At 39.5% G+C, this 12745-nt stretch overlaps 1 protein-coding gene across 1 annotated transcript in view; it reads right to left on the bottom strand.

The window, feature by feature from the left end:
• Positions 1–12745, bottom strand: part of LOC109938277 (semaphorin-4E-like) — an 81734-nt gene that overhangs the window by 16765 nt on the left and 52224 nt on the right. The window contains exons 6-9 of the mRNA XM_048614299.1: positions 10277–10375; positions 8713–8812; positions 1707–1817; positions 194–342 (exon numbers count right to left, since the gene is read on the bottom strand). Of these exons, the coding sequence (XP_048470256.1) occupies positions 194–342; positions 1707–1817; positions 8713–8812; positions 10277–10375 (459 nt within the window). The remainder of the gene's footprint in view (positions 1–193; positions 343–1706; positions 1818–8712; positions 8813–10276; positions 10376–12745) is intronic.

Below are 12745 nucleotides of genomic sequence, written 5' to 3'. Positions count from 1 at the left end.
GTATTCAAAATTAACTCATTTAGTGAGTTGAGGTCAGTTCTATCCCATCAGTCTAGGTTTGATTCATACCAATGCCCAGGTGTTCAATGCATTGCATGGCAACACTATCATTTTGCTGAGCATATTATTAATAATAACACAATTAAATTCTGCCACTGCAGAATTTTACAGAGTACTTTATGTCAGCACCCACCTTACATACTCGGGCAATTCTTGAAACCACAAGTTTATTGTAGAATTCAAACTCAACAGCAGTTTCACTGAAGAAAAGGTAGATTTTATCATCATCTCCATCAGTATTTTCACTCTCTTGCACCACATCCAAATGAACAAAATTAGGATCTGTTTTTTAAAAAAGTACATTAATCCAACAATCCAGTGAAAGTGATTAATTTGTCAAAGAAAAATGATCAACTCCACAAAGAGAGATTTAGAGTACAGAAGAAGTCATATTGGACTTGAAACATTAATGTTTCCCTAAAATGCTGCCAGATCTGTGATTTTTTCAATGCTTGCTTAGGAAATCTGCAATCTGCATATCAAGTTGACGATATTATATAGACAACAAGAAAAATGTATTCTGAAACACAACTCTTCGAAGTGTCAAAATGATAGAAACAATGTCTTGTGGCAGTAATATTATAGTGTTAGCAAATATAAAACCAGTTCTATAAAGGTAAGTATTTTAAAAATTATAGTATCTGGTTCAATCCAAAATAAATATTTAATTTGTAAAATTCCCATCACTTGTTGCTATGAACATAATTTATGATCTTAGATATGATTTCCCCAAGTTAAACAAATCAGACAGTGTAACAAGTAGATTTGATTTCCCAACTCTGCCCAGTTTCCAATCTCAGTGCATTACCAACAGTGATTAAATAGAGGCCATGCACCTATACACAGGAAAGGCAAATCAAGGGTTAGGAGAACCATGTATCAGCTACTGAATAAATTTGAATTTTTGGGAGACAAGTTGGTCATTTAATCAGCTTAGCTTGTACTAACATGTGAGCCAGGAAGTTGTTAATAATTGAACCTTGAGTAATCAAGCAGCAAGACACTTAGTTCAAATCTTGCCCAGATTGATGAGATAAAAGTCTGTCAGCTGTAAATGTCCATTGTGAAACAAGTTAAGGCAGTAACATACCAAGAATGGACCCAGTAAATAAAGTCAATTGAAACACATTATTATTGTGACTAACAGAGACAGGCTTGCTCTGCATCGAATCTTGCTGGACCCATATTCTTCATTCAGAAATTTCTCAATCAAAACTTCTCACTTTGATGACACAGGGTTTTGTTGGGAGAATTTTTCACAAACCCCTGTGCTTCAGCTTTTGAGTAACAGCATCCCAAGATGGTCTTATTTGTAACAGTATCATTAGTAAACAAGAACATTTGAACCAGTGTTTTCATTCTCAAAAACACCAAACAAAAATTGGTTGATTTCATTTTATTACTTTTGTTTTAAAGTGGTTAACAGACTTGAGCAGCCTTTCTGCAGCAAAATAAAAACAAATAATCAGTGAACAAAATTCCTCTGAGTTTTACATTACACTCCCGTCTTCAATTTTGTAGTTGACACAACAAACCAAAGTTTACATGTTCTCCACTGTGCTTCTCCCCAAACAATGAAATAAAACTCGAATGGTGAAAAGGAGCCGCTGGGGACTTTCAGCGTCACACACAAGAATTGTGCTCACCATTTAGCCAGGAAATCCCATTTTCAGACCTCAGGTTGTTTTGCAGGCTACGCAATAGAATAGGCTCAGTGCCAAGGAAGTTATTGGCTGTTGCAGAGTAGAATTCTCCATCTAAAATACATGAAATTATGTTAATCTAAAAATCAACTGAAACTACAGCTATCACACATTGTACTGTCAATAAACTCAAATGAATAGAATTTGAGTTAGATTTCCAATTTCTGCTCACCCCATTGTATCCAGCTGGCTAAATGAATCTTTGTATCTCAGTTTACACACTTTATCCAGCTTAGAATCTAAATTACACAACATACTCTCTCTATCCAGTTCTCTTGAAGCATGTGATTCACAATGAAATGGTGTCAGCTGTGACTCTGTGGTAGGACTCTCAGAGAAGTCAAAAGTGCATGTATTCGAATTGTATGGCAGAGACTTCATCACAAAGTTAAGGCTGACACTCTAAGGTGTTGCCTTTCAGAAGTGACTTTAAGCAGAGGCCTTTTCTGTCCTCCGTAGGTGCACACAATTTTGGCTTATTGATTTAGGGAACGTGGGTGTCACTGGCTGAGCCAGAACTTAACTTCTTGTGCATTAGCCAAATGTGGAGGTGCCGGTGTTGGACTGGGGTGGACAAGGTCAGAAATCACACAACACCAGGTTATAGTCCAACAGGTTTATTTGAAAACACAAGTTTTCGGAGCCTAAAGAAGGAGAGATTTCTGACATTAGCCAAATGGCCATCATGTGCAAGCACTAGTTTCCACAATCCAGGTTCAATTTGATGGGTGGGTTGGGGCTGAGGTGGAGAAATAGGAGTGGGACTGGTCCACACCACCTACTTCCAAGCTGGTGGATATTGAGGATAATTACATCTTCCCACTGTTGTTCTTGTTAAGATTAGCCGATGACAGACCAAGATCAGGTCTGACATAAAATAAATTGTTTTTTTGATGCAATACCACACTGGGTGGAACTCTCTCACTTATCTGCTCCATTTTGTTCTATCACTTCTGAGCCTGATGTGTTAAACAAAATACTCTAGTAGACTAGGAGCAACCATGATGCACTTGATGCTTCAACTGCTGCTCAACCTGCAGAGCATTTCTTACCATTCTCAAGTTAGACCATAAGACATAGGAGCAGAAATTAGGCCATACAACCCATCAAGTCTGCTCTGCCACTCAATCATGAGTGATATATTTCTCAACCCCATTCTCCCACTTTCTCCCTGTAACCCTCAATCCCCTTGACAATCCAGAAACTATCTATCTCCATTTTAAATATACTCAATGCCCTGGCCTCCACAGCCTTCTGTGACAGGGAATTCCATAGATTCACCACTCTCTGGCTGAAGAGGTTTCTCCTTATCTCCAATCTAAAAGGTCTCCCCTTTAAGGCTGTGACCTCAGGTCCTAGTCTCTCCTACCAATGGGAATATCTTCCCAACATCCACTCTGTCCAGGCCATTCAGGATTCTGTAAGTTTCAATTAGATTCCCCCCTCATCCTTCTAAACTCCATCGAGTATAGACCAGAGTCCTTGAATGTTCTTCATACGTTAAGCTTTTCATTCCTGGGACCATCCTCATGTACCGCCTCTGAATCTGCTCCAGGGCCAGAACATCTTTCCTGAGATATGGGGCTCACAACTGCGCACATTACTCCAAATGTGGACTGACCAGAGTCTTGTAGAGCCTCAGAAATACATCCCTGCTTTTATATCCAAGTTGTCTCAAAATAAATGTCAAACGTGCATTTGTCTTCCTAACTACTGACTCAAACTGCAAGTTTACCTTAACAGAATCCTGGAATAGAACTCCCAAGTCCCTTTGCACTTCAGATTTCTGAATTTTCTCCCCATTTAGAAAATAGTCCATGCTTCTACTCTTCTTACCAAAGTGCATGACCTCACATTTTCCCACACTGTACTCCATCTAACACTTCTTTGCCCACTCTCCTAACCTGTCCAAATCCTTCTGCAGCCTCCCCACCTCCTCAATACTACCTGTCCTTCTACCTATCTTTGTATCATCTGCAAACTTCGCCAGAATGCCTTCAGTTCCTTCATCTAGATCTTTAATGTATAAAGTGAAAAGTTGTGGTCTCAACACTGACCCTTGCAGAACACCACTCGTCACTGGCTACCATCCTTTCAAAGACCCTTTTAGCCCCACTTTCTGCTTTCTGCCAGACAGCTGATCTTCTATCCATACTAGTACCTTGCCTCTAACACCAGGGGCCCTTATCTTACACAGCAGCTGCCTGTGAGGCACCTTGTCAAAGGCCTTCTGGAAGTCCAGGTAGATAAATCTATTGGCTGTCCTCGGTCTAACCTGCTCATTACTTCCTCAAAGGATTCTAACAGATTTGTCAGGCATGACCTCCCCTTGATGAAGCTGTGCTGACTTTGCCCTATTTACCATGTACTTCCAAATATTCAGAAATGTCGTCCTTCACAATGGACTCTAAAATCTTACCCATGACCGAGGTTAGGCTAATTGGTCTGTAATTTTCAGTCTTTTGCCTTACTCCATTTTTAAACAAGGGTATCACGTTTCACTTCAGAATTCCAGAATAAGCAATTTTCTGGGAAAAGAAACATTAGTAGCTTTGGAGCCCAAATTCTGGCATGAGGTCAGAGTGTTTGTCTATTATTAAACGATGCTTCTCATTTCGGTTCTGCATTGTGGATAATGTTACTATTAGGTGGGACAACACATAATTTTGCTCCAGATGTGATGTACAGTTAGCTATAATAAAGATAAAGTCTAAAGTTTTCAAGAAGATTTGTAGCTTGGGTTGTGGATGAGGTTGTAGACATGCTCGCCAAGCCGGTGAGTTTGGTAATGTTTCGTCACCCTGCTAGGTAACATCATCAGTGTGCCTCTGGTGAAGCGTTGGTGTTCTGTCCTGCTTGTTATTTATATGCCTCGGTTTGCTGGGGTGGTTGGTATTATTTCCGGTTCTGTGTCTCAGTGGCTTGTACACAGGGTCTAATTCAATGTGTTTGTTGGTGGAGTTTCGGTTGGAATACCATGCCTCCAGGAATTCTCTGGCCTGTCTCTGTTTGGTTTGTGCGATTGTGGATGTGTTGTCCCAGTCGAATTTGTGTCCCTCATTGTCCATGTGTAGTGAGACAAGTGAGAATTGTTCATGAATTTTGGTGGCTAGTTGGTGTTCGTGTATCCATATTGTCAGTTTTCTTCTGGTCTGGCCTTTGTAGTGTTTCTCTCCTTGCATGGTATTTTGTGTATTACATTGGTTTTGCTAGTTATGGGTATGGGATCTTTTACGTTCGTCAGTAGCTGTTGTAGGGTGGTTTGTTGGTTTGTGAGTTACTCTGATACCTAGGGTTCCGAGTAGTCTCGTGGACATCTCTGTACAGTAGGGTGATTACTGAGTCTGGTCTTGTTATGTCATCCTGTTGTGGTCTGTTGTGGTTTTAGCACCAAAAAACTCCGTACTCCAATGCAACCGACCAGGAATGGACATCCACACTGCAACAAGCCATCAGCAAACAACAACAAAGGACCAGAACAAGGAAAAGAATAGCCCTACAAGAAAAGCTGTCCAAAATCACTCACATCAACGACACGGACAAAACAGATTCATGGATTAAAAACATCTCAGACCGACCACTTACGGACACCGAGAAGACTGTCCTAGTATGCGGACTTAATTAAAACAACAGAGACACCAAAAAGACTGACTGCACTGGAATCAACACTAAAGAGCAACGGACTCATGGAAAAAGTACAACAGACCATCAGACAGACGATAGTCTCCAACACTGAGCAAAAAAGGAAAGTGGAACACATTCAATGCAGAAGAGAGGAAAGCCTTGGAAAGACTCAACGGAACACTGTAATCTTACCAGCGGACAAAGGGTGCATGTCAGTAATCCTCAATAGAGCCCAATACATTGAGAAAGCTAATACACTACTAGCAGATACCGACACATACCAACAGATGCCAATAGACACGACACCACAGTTAGGGAACCAGATTACAACAACCCTGAAGAAGTTACACAACTCAGGAGACACAGCAAGACAGACTACCAAAAAATGAAGCCATGGGGATCCAACACACCCTGATTCTATGGACTCCCCAAAATACACAAAGCAGGGGTCTCCCTCAGACCCCCTTGTCTCACTACCAGGCACACCAACATATAGACTTGCCAAAGAACTACAACAGAAATTTAAATACTTCGTGGACAACATTACCCACTCCATCCACTCATCCAAGAATTCTTCGACATCATCAAGGACACCAGGATTAAAGAGGATGAGATGATGATATCCTTCAACGTAGTAGCACTATTTACACGCATAAACATCAACCTTGCCAAAGAAACAATTGGCACATTACTGGACGAATCAATAGGCAGACAACCCAGGACACCAACAACATCAATAAGGACACCACCATGAAACTACTAGATCTGTGCCTCACAACGCAGTTCACCTTCAACGACAGCATATACAAACAAATCAATGGAACATCAATGGGATCCCCAATATCAGGACTGATTGCAGAAGCAGTAATGCAAAAGTTAGAACGGACAGTGCTCCCCATTATACAACTCAAACTTTGGATCCAATATGTAGATGCCACCTTCGTGAATATTAAATGCACAGAACTAGAAGAAACTCACCGACACATAAACAACGTTCTTACCAGGATAAAACTCACAAAAGAAGAAGAGAACAACCAACTACCCTTCCCGGACATAAAGGTAGAACGCAAAAACAATGGGGAACTCCAGATTAGCGTATATAGAAAGACCACACATACGGACCAGATACTTAATTACACGAGCAACCACCCCAACACCCACAAACGGAGCTGCATCAGGACACTATTTAAATGAGCCACAACACATTGCAGCAACCCGGAACTATGCAAAGCAGAACAGGAGCACCTATACGGAGTCTTCAAAAGGAATGAATACCCAAAAAGCACAATCCGCTGTTACCTTAGAGACAATTCACAACAGGAAGACACATGACCAGACTCACTAATCACCCTACCATACATCAAGGACGTTTCAGAGATGACCACAAGACTACTCACATCCCTCAATATCAGAGTAGCCCACAAACCAACAACCAACCTATGACAACTACTGACGATAGTAAAGGATCCCATAAACAAAACCAACAAAACCAGTGTAATATATAAAATACCTTGCAAGGACTGTGAGAAACACTACATAGGCTAGGCCAGAAGAAAACTGACAATGTGGATACATGAACACCAAATAGCCACCAAAATTCATGAACAATTCTCACTTGTCTCACTACACACAGACAAAGAGGGACACAAATTCAACTGGGACAACACATCCATAATCGCACAGGCCAAACAGAGACAGGCCAGGGAATTCCTGAAAGCCTGGTATTCCAACCGGAACTCCATCAACAAACACATTGAATTAGACCCTGTGTACAAACCACTGAGAAACTGAACCGGAAGTAATACCAACCATCCCAGCAAACCGAGGCATATAAATAACAAGCGGGACAGAACACTGACGCTTCACTGGAGGCACACTGACGATGTTACCCAGCAGGGTGACGAAACGTTTGCAACCAAGCCCACCAGCTCAAAGAGCATGTCTAAAACCTCAAAGGTAAAGTCACCACAGTTCCAAAGGACTACAGGGTTGCTCTCTCATTAGAAAAAACAACTGGTGGTGGTTTAACCCACAGGACACCACTCCTCATGTGAGAGGGAGTTTGAGGCACAGAGCCTTCAAGGTAACCTCAACTGGTATGAGAAATGAACCTGTGATGTTAGCACCACTCTACATCATAAAGCAGCCATCTTGACAACTGCAGTAACTCATGTCATTATAATAGTGAATCTAGTCAACAAGTACAATCGTTGATCCTTGGTAAGATTCTGAATAAAAATGTGTTCTGCATCAAGGACTTCCACCAAAGTTTTAGAAACTCTGGCATTTGATATTCAGCCCCATTGAATTTCAGAATACTAAAAACGTAGAGTGTATTATAAGATATAACTACAGTCTGCATTCCAAATAACCACTGAAATTGTTTTAGTCACTTCTTGTTGCAACTGTGGCATTGGAGCATCCATGCGCAAGTAGATGGATCATAGTGAACATTTTTAACGTGGCACGCTATCTCAGCATTGACAACACACAATCCACTAATCTTTTGATCAGTTGTTGCTTAAAGTCCAAACCAGACATGCGTGCATCTTTAGTCTGATATTCAATTACAGTACAATGGAGGTATTGCAGGTTCTGTGTTGCTGTCATTTGGTTGCGATGCTATATTGAGGCCCTCTGCCAGTTCAGGCACACATAAAAGATCCCATGGCACTATTCAAAGAACAAAAGGTCACGTGTCTCGGTCAACATTCTGCCTCAATGGCCACCCAAACAAAGATAAATTAACAGGCCATTTATCTAAACTGCTGTTTCTGGCATCTTGCTGTCTGTTTGTCTACATAGCATTAATTACCGTACAAAAGTAATTCCTTCGACACAACGAGGGCTTATTTTTTGTTTTATTTCTTCATGAGATGTGGGCTAGGCCAGCATTTATTACCAGTTCCCAATTGCTGAGAGTATTTAAAGGGCAACCACATTGTTGTGGGTCTGGAATGACATGTAGGCCAGATTAGATTGAAAACAACAAGGTTGATTTCTTTCTCTAAAGGATATCAGTTAACCAGATATATTTTTACCACAATCAACAATGGTTACATGGACGCTACTAGAACGTCACAACCTCCAATTTCAGTTTTTGTTTAAAATCACATTCAAATTTCACCACCTGCCCCAATGGGATTTGAACCTTCGACCCTAGAACGTTTGGATTACTAGTCTGAATCACTGGTCTGGTAACATTAACAAAACGCCACTGCCTCCCCTTCAAGGTAGGATATAAATGAAAGTTCTCTCCCAACTACAGTGCAAGAGCTACAAATCACCAAAAATATTTCCAAAGATGAAAAAGTACATTACGTACCAACCATAACAGAGGCATATCCCTGAGTAGGATCAAATGGGCATTGTCCTTTACTCTCTTCAGGCTTGTTTTCCAGTTCAATTTTGCCATTGTTAATTACCTATTAAATAACAGATGTGTTATTTTATGTATGTTAAATTCAACTGAGGTAAGTTTGCAATGACAATGTGTGAACAAGTTTTCTTATAAAATTGCAGTTTAGAACAAAAAAAACACAAGATAGTCCAATCATTCAATGAGTTCTTATAAAGTTGAGTAGCAATGCCAAATTCAATGCTCTCTTTAATCCTTTGCTAACAACACACAATTTTATTCACAGATACAACTATAATTTTGTGTTACTTTGGTACAAAATTATCTTTTTCCACTCCCCCAGCACAAAATTTACAAGGACATAAACCTAGTATGTCAAGGTGCACAGTGGAGTAGCACACTATGTCAACTGCCCGTGACCTAGGTTTGGCCCAGCTCAAGAGTTTCATATCTTCCAGGTTTGGAAACGGAGTGGGGCAGTGAAGAAAAAGAAATCAGATATTTCAGTTCTGATCACTATCATATAATTCTTGTTTGAAAATGTATGTGTGAACCCTGAATGGGAACACACTTAACTGTGATGACATTCACAGCAGAATAGTCCACTAGCAATGAAAGGGGCTAGATATCATGTATTCGTAGCCAATGTTTATAGAATCATATTTACTGTCTTGGGTTACTAGTAAGAATGGCCACCTGGGACACATTATCTGAAGACTGTACATCTGCAAGAGTCAGTCCTTCAGTATCAGTACGGAGTGGAGGGTGGAAAAGGAATAAAAATTATGAGCAAAATGTACACAAGGCAAGAACATGAAAAAGTTTTAATTTTAAAAAATCTCGATCAATTGTATAAGGAATCTTCAAAAGAAGAACGTGGACTTGATTAATACAATTGCCTTCACTAGCACTTCATCCTGATGTGATGTGGTGTGGTGATATCTAAGGAACCACAAACTGGAGACAGGAATCTGAAAAATCTATGTTACATAGTGAAACTGTTCCTGCATATCACTTCAGCAATGCCACCTCATTCGGTACAGCGTATTAAGGTGTAAGGTACATTTCGAATTTCACTGTGGTTACACAGTACATTTCCATGTCTCCAGGTTTCACTGCAATTGAATAGATACTTATCATGTGGCTTACTTTATAAAGATAACTTATTACTCAGCAACCAGCTTATTGTTGACAAAATCTAATGTGAAAATTAATATTTCTTGAGTGAAAACAGTGGCAATGAGCTGCAGATAATTCCTTATGTTTATACATGTTTATCACAAAGTAGAACTAGATTAGCTACTCATAAGATCTGTACTGGTAGGATTCCGTATAACAATTTTTACATAAATTACAATATTAATTCTTTGTCAATATTTTCCTACAGTTAAATTGTGTGGTACGAAATAAGCTGAAAAAGATCACAACGTGAATTGACCTCAACTCACATCTCACTTCATTGCATAATTTTAAACTCAAGTATTGATCACTCAAGAGTGAATGTGATGCCAATCTCTACAAGTATACTGACCAAATAATCGCATGTCGGCTGAAATGCATTGGTTCCGCAAATGTACATTCTAGTTTCAGTTAAACGTTGGAGAATGCGTATGTAGTTGCGACAATCAGTCTGTAATGAAAAAATTAATTACATAAAAATGTTGAAGACAATGGTTGCCCTTTACCAATTAATACAGATCAATTCACACACCATCTTCAACATCAGGTCTGATTATGGGTGGCATGAAATTAAGAAGAATAGAAAACAGAAAGGGACATATACTGCTGCAGTTGGACTCCAAAGTGAGATGCAATATCAATACGGTTTATTTGTTTTGGGATTACTATTCCCTCAGTCATTGGCAAAACATACCAGTATTTTAAAATTGATATAAAATGTCATAAATTTATAAAGACGAGGCCCATTGTAACATTATATGTTGCTCCTGCATTTATTTTCCACCACAGATGACAAAATACAGATCAGGAATGGACAAATTGAATAGCAGAACAGGTTTGAGTTACAGATAGGTCTACTATGATCAAGCAGCTATAGCTCAGGTGTATGTTATATCATAGGGCAGTGAGGGATCAAAATTATTATTGTATGTCCAACTTGCTCTCACCTCAGAGAATGTCAAAGTTATGCTATACTAGAGAAACTGGTATCAATCCCTTTTAGAAGTAAAACTGAGCATCAATTTCAACACTGTCGTCAATACGAACAAGCAAAATATAATTTTACAAGTTCAAATGATCTATTCATTTTACAAAATTTAATGCTGTAGTAAAGATTGCAATAACTAAAAAAGACTTATGACATACTGAATTTAGATATATGTTTTGGCAAAATAAGCTTTGATGGATGGCACAAAAGACAAAAGGGTGCTGTAAAGATTGCAAAAATACACATGAGCTTGTGCAAAATACGTGCATAATTTCAGAAGGATTATCAAGACATCAAAGTTTTTAAATTTCCTGACCTTTAAGTTTTTGAAAAAAAACTTAAAGAAAATCAGTGCTTGCTATTTTACTCTGTCTGTTAACATAAGCCTGAGAACTATCACTATAGGATTTGAGCTGCTTGACAGATTTCATAACCTATCAATATACAGTGGGTGCCTGTCAATACTTGGTTTGATGGAAAACTTCAAATACTTAAAGTTTTGAAAGTGGGGCTATGAATACAATGAATTATTTTATAAAGGATTAAGTACTTGAAGGAATTTAAATGCACTGAATGTTATTTTTTTAAAAAAAAGTATGTTCTTTTCTTAAATAATGAATTCATCAATTATGCTTAAGAACATTTTATTTAATGTCAGCACAGATCCTGGCCATGGTAGGTGTGTTGGCAAGGAGGGTCTAAGGGCAATGAGTAGTGGGGAGCATGGATTGACATGAGTTGATACTAAGTTGGCATGGGGCTATAAAAGGACTATGGAATGGATAAAGACCACAAGTTGATATGGTGGAAATGAGATGACATTGGGTGGGTGGAGGTCATGAGGTGAATGTGAAGTACAGGGAATGGTGATAGGGGTGAGTGGATGGAGGCTGTCTTTGGTTTTATAATTTAATTTCAAACAGCTGCAGCAAAGTCTTAAGCAGACCATTCCCATATCACACCTCTGCACCCAGCACTGTGCTACCTCCATTTCTTTCTGTAACTCCAGTTAAAACACATCTACTCAAAATGAAATCCAACTATCCAGGATAGTTTCTGGCCCCTTAACCCCCAAGTCAGGTTTCAGAAACTGAAATTTTCACAAGTCGGAAATCTTAGGAATGAAAATTCAGGGTATGGTCTCAGGAACCTGTGGTTGGCATGAAAAGCCAAAATATCACTCTAGGCTCCTGGATTTCATCACAATAACACAGGGTTGTATAACTGGAAAGCACTTATGTGAGCAGGGTGGAATTAAGCTTGGTGGCCATCATCAACAGCTTTCTAACATTCCCCACCTATGTTCACACATGAAAAACTGCTGTGGGCAACTTGTGACCATACACTACTGAACAGGTAATGGGGTACATGTTGAATGGTAGGATGCCAAAGAGGTACAGAGGATCACAGGGTCCTTGGTGTGCATGTCCATAGAACCTTGAAGGCAGCAGGACAAGTAGATAAGGTGGTTAAGAAGGCATATGGATACTTGCCTTAATCAGTCGAAGCATCAAATACAAGAACAAGGAGGTTACGATGGAACTGTATATACAACTGTTGGACAACTGTGTGCAGTTCTGGTTGCCATATTATAGGAAGGATGTGATTGTATTAGAAAGGTTAGGGAAGAGATTCTGCAGGATATTGCCTGGGCTGGAGCGTTTCAGCTGTGAAGACAGACCAGATAGACAGAGGTTATTTTCCTTACAGCAGAGAAGACTGAGGAGACATCTAATTGGGCTGTACAAAGATCTGATGGGCATAAATAGGGTACATAGGGAAAGATATTCCCCTTATTAGAAAGGTAAATAATACAGGGAGCACTGTTTTAAG

This window comes from Rhincodon typus, chromosome 29, assembly GCF_021869965.1.
Source record: "Rhincodon typus isolate 14 chromosome 29, sRhiTyp1.1, whole genome shotgun sequence".
Classification (NCBI taxonomy): domain Eukaryota; kingdom Metazoa; phylum Chordata; class Chondrichthyes; order Orectolobiformes; family Rhincodontidae; genus Rhincodon; species Rhincodon typus.
This window is presented reverse-complemented; position numbering and strand designations above follow the sequence as displayed.